The 17,550-nt window shown below is 58.6% G+C and overlaps 2 protein-coding genes across 3 annotated transcripts in view; both read right to left on the bottom strand.

Moving 5' to 3' along the window:
• Positions 1-19: 19 nt before the first annotated feature.
• On the bottom strand, positions 20-6,676 carry HIPK4 (homeodomain interacting protein kinase 4). The gene is made up of 4 exons (XM_024768804.1): positions 6,212-6,676; positions 2,478-2,834; positions 740-1,570; positions 20-199 (listed from the first exon to the last, which is right to left on the bottom strand). Exons 1-4 carry the CDS (start codon positions 6,674-6,676, stop codon positions 20-22), a joined length of 1,833 nt encoding a protein of 610 aa, XP_024624572.1.
• A 2,750-nt stretch (positions 6,677-9,426) lies between these two features.
• The window catches only part of PRX (periaxin), a 14,078-nt gene continuing 5,954 nt past the window's right edge, over positions 9,427-17,550 (bottom strand). For both annotated transcript variants that reach the window (XM_024768802.1, XM_024768803.1), the window contains exons 5-7: positions 17,045-17,201; positions 13,857-14,053; positions 9,427-13,235 (exon numbers count right to left, since the gene is read on the bottom strand). In XM_024768802.1, the coding sequence (XP_024624570.1) occupies positions 9,609-13,235; positions 13,857-14,053; positions 17,045-17,201 (3,981 nt within the window). In that variant the 3' untranslated portion in view covers positions 9,427-9,608. The remainder of the gene's footprint in view (positions 13,236-13,856; positions 14,054-17,044; positions 17,202-17,550) is intronic.

The following is a 17,550-nucleotide window of genomic DNA, read 5'->3' as shown; positions in this document are numbered from 1 at the left end:
GGCAGGGGTGGAGTCACCATCAGTGGTGCCCGCCGACGTGCTGCACAAAGCTGGTGGCCCGGGGTGGACCATGCGGGTGGGTGTGGCGTGGTAGGAGCCCCTGAGCCCGTGGTCCCCCGACGCCCTCCAGGGTCCAGTCTGGCTGACCCAGCCATTCCCCAGGACAGCTGCTGAGGTCGAAGAACTCAGGGCCTGGCCTCTGTTGGGGAGAAGACATGGGCATCAGCCAGGAAGCGCCCCCCACCCCACCCCGGAACAACCACGCTGCCCCTCATGGACTCCTTCTGATCCCAGCTGCATCCCTGTCAATTCCTGAGGACGATTTTGTACATCCTGAACCCTCATCGCATTTTGGAGGCTTAAATGCTGTGTGCTGAGACCTTAATGTGTCCTGAAGGTGTGTTTGCTGAGGCTCTGTCACATCTTCCTGGGGTGGGGGGGCTGAGCTGTCCCATGGCCTCTGTCACTTCCCGTATGTGGATTACTCTGTTCTGAGTTTTTACACAGCCTTAATGTGGGTTCGTGTTTGCTGAGCTCCATCGCATCCTACGGGGATATTAGTGTTTGCTGAGCCTTGTCACACCCTGAGGGTGGGCTAGCAGTGTGTGTTGGATCCCGAGCCAGCTGCGGGCCATGCAAATGTACGGGAGGCAAAGTTGGTTCACTATGCCCCGATCCTAGAGCTCTGGGGAGGCCCTGATCCCAGAACCACCTGCATCCTAGCTGCCCCCTGGGTCACCTCAGCATCCACGGTCGTGTCCTTGATGTCCGGCCCATCCCTGTCCCACTGCGGGATGGCAGGCAGCTCCGCAGAGGCCCCTCGCCGCTCTCCTTCCACGCAGCCGCCGCCCCTGCACGGGGCGTCTTCCTCGGGCGAGGCCTGGCTCAGCCGGATGAGGTTGCTGAAGTTGGACTTGGAGCCTGTGGGTGGCTTGCGGGCCTTGTGGTGGCCTGCCAGGCGGCTGCCGTAGAAGGCCAGGATGGGCTCGGGGCCGGACTCGGGCACCCGGCGGCCGGCAGCAGCGGCCTTGAGCGGGGCCAGCACGTCGGGGACGACGTCGGTGCGGGTCTCGCCCCACAGCCCACTCCCCGCCTCCTGCAGACTCAAGTCGTCCAGCTGATCGATGGCCTTTTGCACGACCGGTGCCTTCTCCTCCCGGAACAAAGGCCCGCTGCCCAGACCCACGGTCTCCTCCTCCTCGGCCAGACCGCAGTAGGGGGGCCTGTCTTCCGCGGCATCCACGACAGACATAGGCGTCTTGCCCTCCACCTGCAGGGAGAGGCGGCAGCTGTGCAGCGAGAGCTGGTAGTAGCGGGTGGTCTCATGGGCGCTGCGCAGCTGCTGCATGGACACGAAGGGGTGGCGCAGGGCGGCGCTGGGGCTGATGCGTTCGTGCGACTCCCACGTCAGCATGCGTTTGATCAGCTCCACCATGCTCTTGAGGTCGGCGTGCTCTGCCAGCGCCTCGCGGTCGGGGAAGGTCAGCCGACGGACTGCCCTGCCGCCGTTCACCACCTCTATCTGGTCCAGTGACTTGAGCATGTACTTGCGGCGCTCCAGTGGGCGCACCTGGTGGGACGCAGGGTGGGGCAGGGGTTGACATCGAGTCCAGGACTTGGGCCCCAGGTACTTCTGCGTTGGAGCCCACATGTGACCCCTCCCAGCGTCCATTGGGCCCTCCAGCCTGGCCCAGAGCTCTCTCGTGGCTATGAAGTCCACCCACAGGAACCTGGACTTCCAGTTCTGCCCATGATCTGACTTGGAGCTCCCTTGCATCTGGGGGGGCCACACCTGCTCACTAACACCAGAACCCCTCTAGTCTAATCCAGACCCCTCCTACTGCTGCAGGAAGGACAGCTGACTGTGATCTCTGGTCCTCCTCTTGTCTAACCCAGGGGTCTCACTGACCCAAGTTTCACACCTTGCCCCAGCTCTCCAGTCCTCCCTCGAGCCATGGGTCCAGCCCCTACCAGCAGCTAGCAGAAGGGCTGCCCTAAACCTCTACTGCTCCTTGGAATCAAATCCAGATCCCTCCTGCTGCCACAGCTGATCCCCACATCCGATCCCAGCCCTCAGGCCTCCGAGGAGTCAAGCCCAGACAATTCTTGCCAAATTCTTTAACCACGACCAGCTCGGGAGTTATCAGAGGATCTGCCATATGCTTTCGGTCCCATCTTTGGTCTCGCTCAGACCCCTCTCTCGCTGTGACAGCTCCCACGGCTGGTCCACACTTCCAGTCCTTTCTGCTGTCTCAGCCAGACTCCTGCCACACAAGTCTGATGACCACAGTCACAGAGGTGGCAGACAGGCTGCCCTGACTTCCAGTCCCACCTGGGGTCTCCCTCGGATCCCTCTGGCTGTGACAACCCCCGCAGCTGGCCCTCAAGTTTCCAGTCCTCTCTGAGATCTAACCTAGATTTTTTTCTTGTTACGGAAGCTGCCTCACTGACAGCCCTCACCCCACCTGCCCCCCTACCTTGGTCTCAGCCAGGTAGTCGGCCGAGGACTTCAGCTGCCAGGGGTTGGTGGCGTCGGGGTGAGGGTTGCGCTTGAAGAAGTGGTGGGCCTTACAGGCGGCGTGCAGCACGTGGGGCTTGGGCAGGCCCTGGGTCTCACAGATGTAGCGCACCTGGTCGTACTCGTTGTTGCCTGGGTAGAGGGGCCAGCCCAGGTGCAGCTCAGCCATGACGCAGCCCAGGGACCACACGTCCACCTTCTCACAGAAGGGCAGCCCCAGCAGAATCTCGGGGGCCCGGTAGAAGCGAGACTGGATATACGGCCCCTTGACGTAGCGCACCTCGCTGAATATGCTGGCCGAGCCAAAGTCGATCACCTGAGTGGAGGGAGGGAGGCAAGTGGGCCGGGACAGCCGATCGATCTGAGCCTCCCCGGCCTCTCTTGCCAGTGTCTTTCTGCATCTGCCATCTGACTGTCGCTACATCTGTGAATCCTGATCTCTTGTTTACGTCCCTATCTGTCTCCTCCAGCCTTTGTCTCTGGTTTGCATACTCGTCTCTCTGTCTCTGTTTGTCTCCACTAGAACTTATGTCCATGAGGGTTGAGACCTGTCTCTTTCTCTCTCACCCCATGCCTTGTCCATCAGCAAATCTTGCTGGCTGGGTAGAGGGGCCAGCCCAGGTGCAGCTCAGCCATGACGCAGCCCAGGGACCACACGTCCACCTTCTCAAAGAAGGGCAGCCCCAGCAGAACACCTTCTGTTCTGCCCACTCTGCATCCCAGCCACAGCCCCACCCTAGTCCTGTCCTCCCCCTGGCTAGACTAATGTAAGGGCCTCCTTGCTGGTCTCCCTGTTCCTCCCTCTCCCTCCAGTCTGCTTCTCACATGCAGCCCGAGGGACCCTGTGACCACCTAAGTCAGATCACATCCCTCTCCTGCTCAGAATCTTCCTGTGGCTTTACCACATCCTGTGATAAAAGCCGAAGTCTTCACCCTGGCCCACAAGGCTCCAACAATCTGCCCGGTCCCCTCTCTGCCCGCACCTCCTCCCACCTTCCCCCTCACTCACCCAGCTGCAACCACGCCAGCCTCTCGCTATTCCTTGAACAAGCCGGACACATTCCTAGTTCAGGGCCTTGGCACTGGCTGTTCCCTCTGCCTGGAATGCTCTTCCTCTGGATGTCCACATGGCTCCTCTCTCTCACCTCAAGTCTTTACTCAAATGTCACCTTCTCAGGGAGGGCTCTGCTGACCACACTATTAAAAACAGCACACCCCTCCCTTCCTATCCACCTCCCTAGCCCTCTGCTTTTCTCCATAGCTCTTGACACCATTTCACGTACTACATATTTTTACTTTTGTATGGAGTTCATTGTCTCTCTACCCAACTAGGATATCAGTCCCACAAGGGCAGGGATTTTGTCTGTTCACTGCTGCATCCCTAAATCCCTAGAACAGTGCCTGGCACACAGTAGGGGCTCAGTGAAGAGTGAATGAATGAATGGGCTTTTTGTTCCTGTCATTCTCTTTCTTTCTGACTCTTGTTGGTATCTCTCTCTTTTCTTTCTTTGCCTCTTCGTTACTTGTCTGTGTCCCTCAACTCTCAGTGTGTCTCTCTGTCCCCATCTCTGGGTCGTCCAACTAGAAGGACACCTCTCTGACACCCAGGTCCTCGTCTGTCTTCACCATCAAGCATTGTCAACACCCCACACGGGCCCCTGGTTCATACAGGTGCTTGATGAACACCTGTTGAACTAACATCGTGAACGACTGAAAGCCCTTGTCTCTCCCGATGCCTCTGGGGCGATCTGCCATTTTTCACTCTGAATCTCTGTGACTCTCTTAGTCCCCCCCTCAGTTTCCCTCCCTGAATTTCTCTGCTTTTCATTCAGCTATCCCTCACCTTCTATTTGCAGAAGGCAGTATGACGAAATGGTTATTAACCTGGACTCTGAACACAGATGGCTGAGGCCTGAATCCCAGAGAGCTTGACTGACCCTGATCATTCAGTCAACGTTCGTGGGATTCATTCATTCACTCCACAGATGCGGTAGGGGTGCCAACACTGGCCAGGTGTTGTAGCTCTGTCCTGTCTGTCTCCTGCTATGTTTGTGGAAAACCTTCCTTCCTTGGGTCTCTAACCCTCCATCTGTTGGGACAGAATGATCTGCCTTTTCCTGTCTCTGTATCTCTCTGTGTCTCTGACATTCACTGAGCACTGACTCCATGAAGGTGCTGTGCTGGGAGATGCCGGGGACACGGTGGTGACCAACATGCCCCTAGCTCCGCCCTCACGATGCTCCTAGTTCAGAACCATCACCAGACAGAAAAAAACCCATAAGCAGACAGAGGGGTCAGAGCCGGGATGGGGGAATCCAGGGACCCGCGACAGCGCAGAGGAGGTGCCTGTGTGCCCAGCACAGGGTCAGGCCCAGAGCAGGCATTCGGAAAATGTTTGCTGATGCACAAACTCCTGATGAAGGATGCTGCTGCCATCCTTCCAGTCGCTCAGGCCAACAGGCTTTCATCCTCCCTCAAGCCCTCTCTTCCTCTCTCACACTTCATATAAGATTTACCAGCAAGTCCTGTTTTAAAATCTACCCTGAGGGAATCCCCTGGCGGTCCAGTGGTTAGGACTCAGCACTTTCACTGCCGGGGCCAAGGTTCAATCTCTGGTCAGGGAACTAAGATCCCCAAGCCTCGCCTTGTGGCCAAAAAAAAAAGAAAAAAAAAAAGATCTACCCCAAACCCACCCCCATCCCCGACCTGGACTGGGGCGGTCACCCCGCACTGTCTTCCTGCTCCTGTCCCCTCAGTCTTTCCCCCCACTGCAGCCAGAGGGAGCCTGTGAACACCTGCGTCCAATCACAGCCCTCCTCTGCCCAGGACCCTCCTATGGCTCCATCCTATACAGAATAAAGCCCAAGTCCCCTCTGTGGCCCACAAGGCCCTGTACGACCAGGTCCCATCACCTTCCTGATCTTATTTCCTCCCTCTTCCCCTCAGTCACTCCGTTTCAGTCACACTGGCTTCCTCAGTGCTCCTCAAATACATATACTTGGTCCACTCCTACCTCAGGGCCTTTGCACTGATTCTTTCTCCCAGATGTCGACACAGCTCCCTCCCTCCTTCAAGACTTCTCTCAAATGTGACCTTCTCAGGGAGGCCTCCCTGACCACAGCGTCGAAAGTTTTACTCATCACCACCCCACCTCCTCCTCCTCCCTACTTTATCTTGTCTCCTTCTCACTCATATACCACTTTTTTTTTTTGCGGTACGCGGGCCTCTCACTGTTGTGGCCTCTCCCATTGCGGAGCACAGGCTCCGGACGCGCAGGCTCAGCGGCCATGGCTCACGGGCCTAGACGCTCCGCGGCATGTGGGATCTTCCCAGACCGGGACACGAACCCATGTCTCCTGCATCGGCAGGCGGACTCTCAACCACTGCGCCACCAGGGAAGCCCTACCATATTTTACTCGTTTACCTTGGCGACTCTATCTCCCCAGCTAGAATGTCAGCCCCACAGGGACAGGACTGGGCCAGAGGAGCTGAGCTAAGAATTGAACAAGGACAGGGGGACCTCAGGGCTGAGCGGGAGAGGATGTCAGAATTGGGGTGGGGAGACGGGGATTTCAGAGCCAGGAGGTGGGGAGAGCCATCATGGCCAGGGAGGGAGAGACCTCAGGGTTGGGAGGTGGGACAAGGGGAACCTCAGCCTCAGGAGAGCGTCCAGGGCTGGATGGCCACACTCACCTTGACCCTGAAGGGGCAGCGAGTCTGGTCCACCAGCATGATGTTCTCAGGCTTGAGGTCGGCGTGGATGATGGCTAGCTCCTTGAGCCGGGCCAGGGCTCTGAGCACCTGCAGGGTGACCGTGCGGATGTGGCGGGCAGGGAGGGGCTCAAAGTTGTTCTCCTTCTGGAATTCGAAAAGGTTTTGCTCCAGCAGTTCAAAGACCAGGTAGAACTTGAGGGCGTCGTGGAAGAACTCAAGGAAGCGGATGACGTGGGCCTCCTCCGGGTCCAGGCCCCTCATGCAACGCAGCAGCTTCAGCTCGTTCTTGATGATACGGTTGCGGTAAGCATCGTTCTTCAGGATCTTGATGGCCACCATCTCGCCCGTGCTTCGCCGCCAGCCCTTGGCCACCTCCCCGAAGGTGCCCTTGCCCAGCACCTCGATGATGTCATAGCAGTCAGTCTCCGACTGGATGGTGGCCATGGTTCCTCTGCCACCAGACACTGCCCTGCTGCCACCTCCGCCCCACGGGCTCTGCTTCCGAGGCCTCCTGCCCTGACGCTGGCCCCGAGGCCTCCCCAGTGGGGGAAAGAGAACCGCACTCGTGCCTCGCCCTGCGAGGTTCACCCCCACCTCCCTGACAACCCCCAGACACCTGGGCCACAGAGCAAGTCTGCCAGGGGGTGCACCCCTACCCCGAAGACCTCCTGGCTTGGGATGAGGGGCCCCAAGCCCCCCTGAATGGGTTCCAGCGTTGCTAAGTGGCTCTGGTTCTGTTGCTGGAGACCTGAGCCCCTGGCTGGAATGGGGGGGTGGGATGGCAGGTAATGCCCCCTCCCCCGTCCAGTGGCGGAACCCTAGAGGGGCTGGACAGGAGAAGGGTTGACGGAGAGGGGAGTCTGATCGTGGGCCTCAGGCATAGAGGAATGGGACATTCCTAAACAGAGGTGAGGAACGGCAGGCTTCCCGAGCTAGGGGATTTGTGTGTGCGTCTGTGTTCAGAAAACAGCTGCCCCTGCCTGTGGCTGCCCTGGGGAGGCGTGGCTACGGGGGGCCATGTTGCAAAGGGTCTTGAATGCCAGGCTAAGGAGTCTGGACTTTGTCCTGAGGGCACTGGGGAGCCACAGAAGGACTTTGAACAAGGAAGGGCAGGTTCAGGTATTTATTTATTTATTTATTTATTTAAATTTTAGCTGCGCCACGCAGCTTGCAGTTTCTCAGTTCCCCGACCAGGGACCGAACCCGGGCCACAGCAGTGACAGAGCCGAATCCTAACCATTAGGCCACCAGGAAACTCCCCAGGGTCAGATCTGAGTATCAGAAAGCTACTGTGTGAAGAAGAGTAGATTGGAGGGGGCAAGAGTGGAGGGCCCCAGCCTGCAGCAGGGCCCAGGTGGGAAGGTTGAGGAGGCGGGGGAAGAGGCAGATGGATGAGACACACAGGAGGCCAGGTTGGGGGGAAGGAGGGAGCCGTGCAGGGCTCTGGCCCTGAGAGGGATGGGACATGGACCGGGAGCAGTTTGGCAGAGAGGACGTTAGGAAATTTAACATTAAAACATTTAAAAGGGTATTGAGTGTTGTTGGGTTGTTTGTTTGTTTGTTTGTGGTACGCGGGCCTCTCACTGTTGTGGCCTCTTCCGTTGCGGAGCGCAGGCTCAGCGGCCACGGCTCACGGGCCCAGCCGCTCCGCGGCATGTGGGATCTTCCCGGGACGGGGGCACGAACCCGCGTCCCCTACATCGGCAGGCGGACTCTCAACCACTGCGCCACCAGGGAAGCCCGGTTTGTTTTTTTTTAATTTTTATTTATTTATTTTGGCCATGCGGCTTGTTGGAATCTTAGTTCCCAAACCAGGATTGAATCCAGGCCCTTAGCAGTGAGAGCACAGAGTCCTAATCCCTGGACCACCACCAGGGAATTCCCCGTTCTGAGTGCTTTAGAAGCCTTATCTGATCCTTACAATATACATCTCAATACCTCTATTTTATGGAAGAGAAAGTAGAGGCCAAAAGAAATTTTTTTAATGCCTAAGGTCTCCCAGGTGGGTGCCAGAGGCAGGTTTTGACCTTGAGCAGTCTGGCTCTCGAGCCAAGCTCTGAACCACTGGACACAACCTCCCAGTGTCCAGGAGACATCAGGGGGGTGTGCAGAGATGCAGATGTGCACTGGAGGCCCGAGTGGACCCAGGAGAGATTTGGGGAATTATCAGCACAGAGGTGAGGAGTGGAAGCCGAGGGGAGGGCGACATGGCCCAGGGAGGGTGTGGGGATGGATGAGGGCCTGGGAGGAGCCCTGAGGGCCCAAGGGACAGGAGGAGAGAGAGGAGGAGTGCGGGAGAGAGAGAGAGAAGAGAGCGCTCAGGAAGGAGGAAGGAGCCCTGAGAAGTCTCAGAAGACAGAAGAGACCCTGAGCGTGGCCACAGACAGGCCACTGAGAGGCCCTGAGTGTGGCCACAGACAGGCCACTGAGAGGAGGAAAACCCCAAATGCTGGGGGCCTGGGCAGGGGGTGCGCACCAGGAACGTAGGTAACTCCTGCCATGTTTGGTGCACATGAAGAGGAAGCATGTGATGGGTAGTGAGTGACCCAAGGCGGGGTCGGCTTGAAGGAAGCCAAGTGGGGAGTTTGGGACAACTCAAGGGCACTGATCTATAGCCCTTCTTCCTCTAGAATGGGAGGGCGGAGATGTGAAGAGAGTGGAGGAGTGGCTATAGTGGCATCAGGGGGAGATTCGGGACTAGACAGCTTGTCTAGGGCATCTCAGAGAGAAATGGGGGAGCCTGGGGACCCTGGAGGGGGCTTAGGGACTTGGATCCTGAGTGGAGATGGGTCCCTGAAGGCTGAGGTCCAGCCCCAGTAGGGGCTGAGGACCCTGGGACTTAGTCCTAAGAGGGCAGCCGGGTGCCTGGGGTGGAGGCCCTGGGGTTGTCCTGGCAGGAGTGGGTCCCGCAGCACAGACAGAGTCTCCCGCAGAGGGGTCCCGCAGCTGGGTTCTGCTGGGGAACTTCCCCAGCTCAGAGGCCCCTGGGAATTCGGAAGGGCTAGGACAGCCCCCTCCCACCAGGCCCACCCCAAGGCCTCCCAGAGTCTCCTCAGACCAGGGGTGGCCTGTCTCACTGCACAAAGCATCCTTTCAGGCCATCCTCAAGGGACTCCTTTCTCTGCAGCCGCGCCCCACCCCCCAACAAACACACACACAGAGGAGACCTGACACAAAGCTACCTCTGGATTATTTTATTCACATGGCTTGGCAAGATACGGGCACTCCTGCCAAAGAGTCAGGCATGGACTCCCCGGCCCTGACCCGGTCAGTCGCCCGCCTCCCAGCCCTCTGAGGGTTAGTGCTAGTTATCTCACACACAAAACGAGGAGGGGGATGGGAAGACGGGAGGGGAGTCTCCCTCTGCTGAGGGGTTTCAGATGACGGCAGCCTGAGCCCCCTCCATCCTCGTGGGGCCTGGAGGCCCCGTCTCCGAAAACCCCACGTTGGGCAGCCGGACCCAGAATCCACCTTCCTCCTGGGCCTTGGGGCTTAGGGACACCCGGGGGAAGCGGAACTTGGGTGACTTCTCCCCTCCAGGTGACTTGGGGGCCGCCTCGCCCTCCTGCCCCCGAGGGGCCTTGGAGGGGGTAGTCAGGCCCACACGGGGCAAGCGGACTCGGACGCGGCCCCGGCGCCCGGAGGCCCCTTCCCCGCAGCCCTCCTCTTCCTCGTCCTCGGGGCTGGGGGAGCCTTCCCCACTGGCCGCCTCGCTCTGGCTGAAGCCCACGCGGGGCAGCCTGAGTTTTGGGTTCTTGGCCTTCTCAGACTCCTCAACCCCCTCCTTGGCCCGTGCCAGGCTGAACCGGGGCAGCCGCACCTTGAGCTTGTGTCCGGCATCCCCCTCGCCCTCAGACACCTGGTATTCAGCATGGCTGCCCACAGCGGGCGGGGAGAGCTCCACGTCAGGCAGCGAGAGGTGGAAGGTGCACTCGGCCCCTGGGGGCTGGTCCCTAGGCCCCTCACCCCCCACCGCATCTCTAGCCCCCAGCGTGGGCATCTTCAGCCTCGGCCCGCCCTCACCTGTGGCTGCCTCACCCGCCTGCACCTCTCGGCTCAGCCCCACGTCCAGCTCAAGCTGGGGCACTGTCACAGCGGGCATCTTGAAGACACCCTCACCCTCGAGCAGCTCACCACCACCCACCACCTGGGCTCCAGGTAGAGACAAGGTCACCTGAGGCACCTGGATCCTATAGCCTGGTGTGCCCTCTGCTGGAGGAGGTGCATTCTTGGCCTGCTGCCCGGGGGTGGCACCCAGGTCAGCCTCCCCAAAGCTGGGCAGCTCCACCTGGGGCAGGGAGATGCAGAGCGGCACCCTCGGCCCCCCATCCTGGCCCTCAGTGCCCACCTGCCTGGTTGCGGACATTTGCCCTTCCTCCTGGGCCCCCAGAGTAACCAATTCCACCTCAGGGATCTTAAGCTGCACAGCCGTGGACTCTGGCTTTTCCCCGGGGCTGACTCGCCCCCCCTGGATTTCTGCTTCCTTCCCTCGAGCCAGCCCAAAGGAGGGCATCTTCAGCTTGGGCATCTTCACCCTCGCATCCCAACCCCTGCTCTTGCCCTCCAACTCAGTCGCCCCTGGCACTAGTTCTCCTGCCTCGCTGTCCCGGCCTCTGACCCCAAACTTGGGCAGGCTGAACCTGGGCCCCTTGAGCTTGGCATCAGTCCCTGACACCTCCGCCTTGCCTGTGGGCAGATGGGAATCCAGGCTGAGCTGTGGGATGGACAGATCGAGGGCGGGCAGCAGGCCCGCCTCCTCCGTCCCTCTGGCCTCCGCCTCGGTGCCCACCCGAGCCTTGGGGAGTGAGATGGCAAACTTGGACACCTTTAGCTTGGTGGCTCGTCCGGCCCCCTCAGCCTCTGCCTTGGTCACCTTTGGCCCCGAGAGTCCAAACTTGGGCAGGGAGAACTTGGAGGAAGGCTTGACTTTCACCTCCGTCACCTCTACTTGCCCTTCCTCAACCTCCACTGTGGGCAGCTGCGGCGTGACAATCTCAACGGAGGGCAACCAGAATGCCATTTCCCCGACCCCTGCTACCACCCCAGGGGCTTCTGACTGCTCCACCTTGCCCATGTGGGCTGCTGGGACCTGCCCCTCCAGGCCGAAGGCCCCGGGCAGGTCTAGTTCTACTGAGGGCAGTGTGAGAGGGGGAACACCCACACGAGCCTCGCTGCCCATCTCTGGCTTCAGACAGGGAAGTGTCCCCAGCTTCCCCAAGACCTCAGCACCAGCCTCATCTGGCTTGCCTCGAGATGGGGGCTCTGCCCTCCCTAGCTTGGGCATGGTCATCTTGGACATCTTGAAGCCAGATTCCACCCCCTCTGCTTCTTCTGCCCTGGCAGCTTTTAGCTGCACCTCTGGAGCCTTGGGCAGCTTCACCTCAGGCGCCTTCGGCAGATGCACATCCGGGACCTTTGGCGCCTGCACTTCCGGCAGCCGCATCTCCGACACCTTTGGCAGCTGCACTTCCGGGAGGTGCACGTCCGGCACGACCATCTCGGGCAACTTGGGGAGTTTTATCTCCGAGACTTTTGGCAGCTGCACCTCTGGGAGTCGCACTTCTGGCACGGCCATCTCGGGCACCTTCGGGAGCTTCATCTCGGGGCATTTCATCTCGGGTACCTTTGGCAGCTGCACTTCCGGGAGGTGCACGTCCGGCACGACCATCTCGGGCAACTTGGGGAGTTTTATCTCCGAGACTTTTGGCAGCTGTACCTCTGGGAGTCGCACCTCTGGCACAGCCATCTCGGGCACCTTCGGGAGTTTCATTTCGGGGCATTTCATCTCGGGTACCTTTGGCAGCTTCAGCTCTGGAACTTTCGGGAGCTGCACTTCTGGCACGGCCATCTCAGGCACCTTTGGGAGTTTCACCTCAGGGACTTTCGGCAGCTGCACCTCTGGAAGCCTCACCTCTGGCACAGCCATCTCCGGCACCTTTGGGAGTTTCATCTCTGACACTTTGGGGAGCTCCACCTCTGGGAGTTGCACATCTGGAAGGGCTGCCTCGGGCATTTTGGGGAGCTTGACGTCTGGGGCCTTGGGGAGCTTCACCTCAGGCCCCTTGGTCTCCTTGACCTCAGGCGGCGAGACCCCGATGCCAAAGGAGGGCATCTTGATGGTGGGCAGCTTCAGCTTGCTCTCAACGGCTTCAGGGGCAGCGGGCCGGGGCTCCAGGAGAGAAAGCCCAAAGGTGGGCATTCGAAGTTTGGGCCCCTTCACCCTGGCCTCAGGGCTGCCCTTGGCCACCTTGGCCTCAGCAACTTCTTTTGCTCGAGCCCCAAAGCGGGGGAAACTGAGGCGGGGCATCTTCAGGGCCACCTCAGGTGCCTCTACTCGGGCTTCCACCTCTGCACCAGGCAAGGCCAGGTCCACCTCCACTGTAGGCGCTGCCACGTCCAGGGTGGGCACCGTCACTGCCGCAGCCCCTTCCCGGGTCTCCAGGCAAGGAAGTGTGGGCAGAGTGGGTAGCGAGGGCAAGGTGGGCAGCTCCACTTGTGGGACCTGGATCCCTCCAGCCGCAGGCTCCACAGCAGGTGCAGCTGGGGCTCCCAGCCCAAGGGTTGGCAAGTGGAGGGCAAAGCCGCTGACTACCTCTGCTGCAGGGGCCACCTCCCCCTTGGGGGCTGCGACCTGGGGGACACCCACCTCAGCACCCGGCAGCCGAGGCCCAACCAGCTCCACCTGCGGAGCTGTGAATCGGGCTCCTGCAGCCCCCTCGGCCTCTGCTTTGGCCTTCCTGGGGGGAGGAGCTGCAGCGGCCAGTCGGGCTACCTGGGCCTCTTCGGCCACTTCTCGGACACGTAGCCGAGGCAGCTGGAGGCGCCGGCGGGTGGGGGCAGCTGGGACAGGACCTTTGACAGCCTCGACTTTGAGGCCTCGACGCAGACGGGAGAACTTGGGAAAGGAGAATTCGACGTCAACAGGGGCCAGGTCTGCAGGGACCCCCAGGGCCCCGGACATCACCATCTTCTTCTTCTTCACGGGGGACAGACTCTGGATGTTCTGGGGAGAGAGGAGAGAGGCAGGAGGCGGTGGGACAGTGGGAGGCCTGGGGTGGACGGGGGGAGCCCCTCGTGGTTATTTTACCAGGCTGGGGATGTCCTGGATTGAGCATCTTGTCCCCAGAACACCATCCCCACTTCCTGCCTGTCACTGCACCCTTACTGCCCCAGAAGGTGAAGACTTTATTTAGAATCCTACAGTGAATCAACAGGAGTGTAGAAACTGTGACCCAAGACTTCTGGCTCCTCCTCCAGGATTTTCCCCCAAACCCTCACTCTAGAGATGGGGAAACTGAGGCCCAAGGAGGGAAAGAAAGCTGTCAAGGGTCACTCAGCAGTAAATGGGCTGCCCTCAGGCTTGAACTTGGCCTCTCTGGTTCAGAGCACCCTGGTTCAGGACGCCTGACGAGGTGGGTGAGGGTCCTGGTTTGGGATGGGTGGGTCCCCCTCCCCAGGGTGGAGTTTAGGGGCAGAGAACAGGAGGCAGTGGATGGGATTAGCGCTGGGTTAGTGACAAGACAGAGGGCAAGGCTGGCCCACCAGTGTGGGGCAGTGGGGCTCAAGGCGCAGAGACAGGATCGCTGGGGCAGTCCAGGGCCGTAACCGGGCTAACCACGCGTACCAGCTTGGCCACCTTGGCCCGCGGGCCCTTGATCTCGTAGCCGGCCACGGTCCCAGGCCGCAGCGCCAGGTCCCCGGTGGGCACAGTGCGCTTCAGGCAGAAGGAGACCTTGTAAGGCTCGGCGCATTGCAGCAGGCGTAGTGCGTCCTCGTACTTGAAGTTCTCGAAGAACACTCGGGCGCTCAGCAGCTGGTCCCCTGCAGGCCAGGTGGAGGTGGGCGGGGCGTGGGCATCTCTCGGCTCCGCCCAGGCCTGGTTCCGCCCACTTCTCTGGAGCCCGTGCAGCGAGGCGCCTCCCAAATTTTTGGCCCCGCCTATACCCGAGCACAAGATTGAGACGCAAAGTTCCTCCTGGTTTGAGGTTCTGACACTTAAGGACAAAGCCACGGCCTCGGCCTTAGCCCCGCCTCCCTCACTGAGCAAATCCAAGCCCATTCAGGTCACACCCCTCCCCTTTCTACTCCCCTCCCCCATCCTCACACTTCAGACACTAACTTTGAATCAGAAGAGAACTTCCAGAAGCTCCCGCCGCATTATTCAACCCTCTGATCCTGTGGCGATTTTCTCCACTCTCTCCCCACGTTATCAATTTGATAAACCATCCCCACTCCTAGCTCTGGTCAATCCCTCCACCACCTTTTCAGGGACACACTCCAGCAATTCTCCCCTCTCTCCCCACGTTATCAATTTGTCCTTCTCGTCTACATTATTCCCATCAGCACACAACATACCATTCTTTCTCCCATAAGAAAGGCTGTCTTGACCTCACTCCTTCTGGAGCTCCTGCCCCATTTACCTGTTCAGCTTGATGGCAAAATTCATTGAGTTGTCTAGCTGCATTATTTCCAGTTCTCCAATTACACTTTTTACATCCCCCCTCCCAGAGCCTTGAACTGCTCCTCTCAAGGTCCCATGCAGTGACCTCTGTGTAGTTAAGTCCAACGGTCAAGTCCCAGACTTCATCTGCTTGAACTCCTGCTTGAGACGCAGCTTCACTCTCCTCTCCTTCATCTACTTGCTTGGCTTGGCTTCCAGGGTGCCACACCTTCTGGAACCTCCCTCGAGGTTCCTTCTCAGCCTCCTGGGATGGTTCCTCCCCATCTCCCAGACCTCTTAAAGACACACAGTCCCAGAGCTCAGGCCTTGGACCTCTACTCTGGTCCATCTACATGCTACACTCATCCCTTTGGGAAGCTCATCCAGATTCAGGAGTCTGAAGAGCATAAATATGCTGACTCCCAAGTGTATCTCTCCAGCGCAGCACTCCCCCGCTCCATCCTAGACTCAAATATCCAACTATCCCTCCATATCTCCACCTTGGGATCCACCTCTCATCTGACACATCCAAATTATATTCCTGGTTTTCCTGCAAACAAGCTCCAGCCCCAGTGTTCCCCATTTGTGGGACTACCAACTCCATTCTCAGGTCAAGAATCCCTGGACACATCCTTGATCCCTCTCTTTCCAACCCACCCCATATCCAGTCCTGAAGGCGCTTCGCCTTGATGGCAAAATTCATTGAGTTGTCTAGCTGCATTATTTCCACCTCTCTGATTACACTTTTGACACCCGCTTCCCACAGCCTTGAACTGCTCCTCTCAAGATGCTATGCAGTGACCTCTGTGTAGTTAAGTCCAACAGTCAAGTCCCAGACTTCATCTGCTTGAACCCCTGCTTGAGACCCAAATGATATCCAGAGTCCAAACCCTTCTCTTCATCTCCAATAACACTCTTTTGGCCCCAAGCATCACCAATCTCTTACCTGGAAAATCACAATAGCCTCTTTTCCTGCTCCCCATCCTGCCCCCCACCACCCCCAGTCTACCGCTAACACAGCATTTCAACACAGTCAATTCATGTTCTTTCTTCACTCACAAACCTTCCAGGTTAAAAGTCAAAGTCTTCCCCATGGCCTATAAAGCCCTCTAAAAACTACCCTTTCTCTTACCTCTCTGGCCCCATCTCTTACTCTCCTCTTCACTAACTCCACTCCATCCACCCTGGCTTCCTTGCTGTTCCTCCAACAAGCCAGGCATGCTCCCATCTTGGGGCATTTGCACTGGCTGTTCTCTCTGCCTGGAAGTCTCCTCCAGATGGCCACATAGCTCATTCCCTTACCTTCTTCAGGCCTTTCTGCTCTTCCTGGCTCACCCTATTTAAAAATGCAGCTTCTGGGACTTGCCCGGTGGCACAGTGGTTAAGAATCCGCCTGCTAATGCTGGGGACACGGGTTCGAGCCCTGGTCCGGGAAGATCCCACATGCTGCAGAGCAACTAAGCCCGTGCGCCACAACTACTGAGCCTGCGCTCTAGAGTCCGTGAACCACAACTACTGAGCCCACGCACCACAACTACTGAAGCCCACGCGCCTAGAGCCTGTGCTCCGCAACAAGAGAAGCCACTGCAATGAGAAGCCCGCCCACCATTACAAAGAGCAGCCCCAGTCGCCGCAACTAGAGAAAGCCCGGGAGCAGCAATGAAGACCCAACGCAGCCATAAATTAATTAATTAATTTTAAAAAATGCAGCTTCCGTCCTGGCATCCGTAAGCATATATCGCCTTCTAATTTACTGTGTATTTTACATATTTTGCTTAAATATGTCTCTCCTTACTAGAACGTAAGCTCCATAAGTGCAGAGAGTGTTATCTGTTTTGTTCACTTCAGTAGCCCAAGCACCCAGAATAATATCTGGAAATAGAAGGCACTTAGTAAATAGTTGTTGCATGAATAAATCGCATCAGCCTCAGCCATGTTACCTAAAATATCCCTTACTAAGCTCCCCTCCCCACCCCCTCCAAGTTGTTAACTCCGCCTCTTTTCTTCAGCCTCAACAACAAAACAATAACTAGCACTTACTTAGTGCTTACCATGTGCCACTTAGCTACTTGCTGTGTTTTCAAACATTTAATCCACATAATAACCCTATGAGATAAGTACTAGAATTAGTCCCATTTTAGAGGTGTAAAAACCGAGGCACAGAAAGATTACAAGATAGTAAACTGCACATCTGGGAGTCGAACCGAGACAATGAACCTCCAGAGCTCCTGCTCGGATCAACCGCAAAGCCGATAGGTAACACAAAGCCCCGCCCCTAGCCCTTAACCCCGCCTCCTGGTCCCGGTACCCAGGGCAACTTCCCAACCCCGCCCCCGCAGGAAAGCCCCGCCCCATGCCCCCGCCCCACTCACCTTCCTGTAGGCTGAGGCTCCTGGCCGCAGGTGAGTCCTCACGCAGCTCGCGGACGAAGATTCCCTCCTTGCCGCCGCCGGCTACGTTGATGCCACTGACCCCGGTCTGCGCCTCCGTCTCCACGATGATCTCCACCAACTCCGCCCGCCTCAACTCCTGCGGAGGACGGCGAGGGGTCGCCATGGGGCGCTAGGGCGGGACTTCGCCCAGAGCCCGCCATTGAGCTTAAAAGCGGCTCTTAACCGGGTCCTCAGGGCACAGGCGCCTCGGCGGGGCTCAGGCAGGTTGTGCGGGCCCACCCTCTCCAGCATCTCCCCTTTAAGTGAGCACGAGGGCCGCTCGCTCAGTGACACCCCGCGAAAGGGTTCAACGGCTCTCGAGGCTCACAAGCCTGGTGGAGCCCCAAAGACCGCTATCGGGAGAGGCGGGGCGCGGGGCGGTGTTGTAGAGGAGGGGCGGGGTGGGGAGGCCAGAGGGAACCTGAGTTGAGACTGAGAGGCGGGCC

The sequence above is a fragment of the Neophocaena asiaeorientalis genome, unplaced genomic scaffold (assembly GCF_003031525.2).
Source record: "Neophocaena asiaeorientalis asiaeorientalis breed wild unplaced genomic scaffold, Neophocaena_asiaeorientalis_V1.1 scaffold629, whole genome shotgun sequence".
Classification (NCBI taxonomy): domain Eukaryota; kingdom Metazoa; phylum Chordata; class Mammalia; order Artiodactyla; family Phocoenidae; genus Neophocaena; species Neophocaena asiaeorientalis.
Note: the sequence above shows the minus strand (reverse complement) of the source record. Positions and strands in the feature narration are given on the sequence as shown.

Excerpts from the sequence above, each read along its gene's own strand:
- HIPK4 (XM_024768804.1), bottom strand. The coding sequence starts at position 6,676 with ATGGCCACCATCCAGTCGGAGACTGACTGCTATGACATCATCGAGGTG. Across the intron at positions 2,835-6,211 it reads GCTGCCCCTTCAGGGTCAAG|GTGATCGACTTTGGCTCGGC; the intron begins GTGAGTGTGGCC and ends CCCTCCACTCAG. Across the intron at positions 1,571-2,477 it reads ACTACCTGGCTGAGACCAAG|GTGCGCCCACTGGAGCGCCG; the intron begins GTAGGGGGGCAG and ends GCGTCCCACCAG.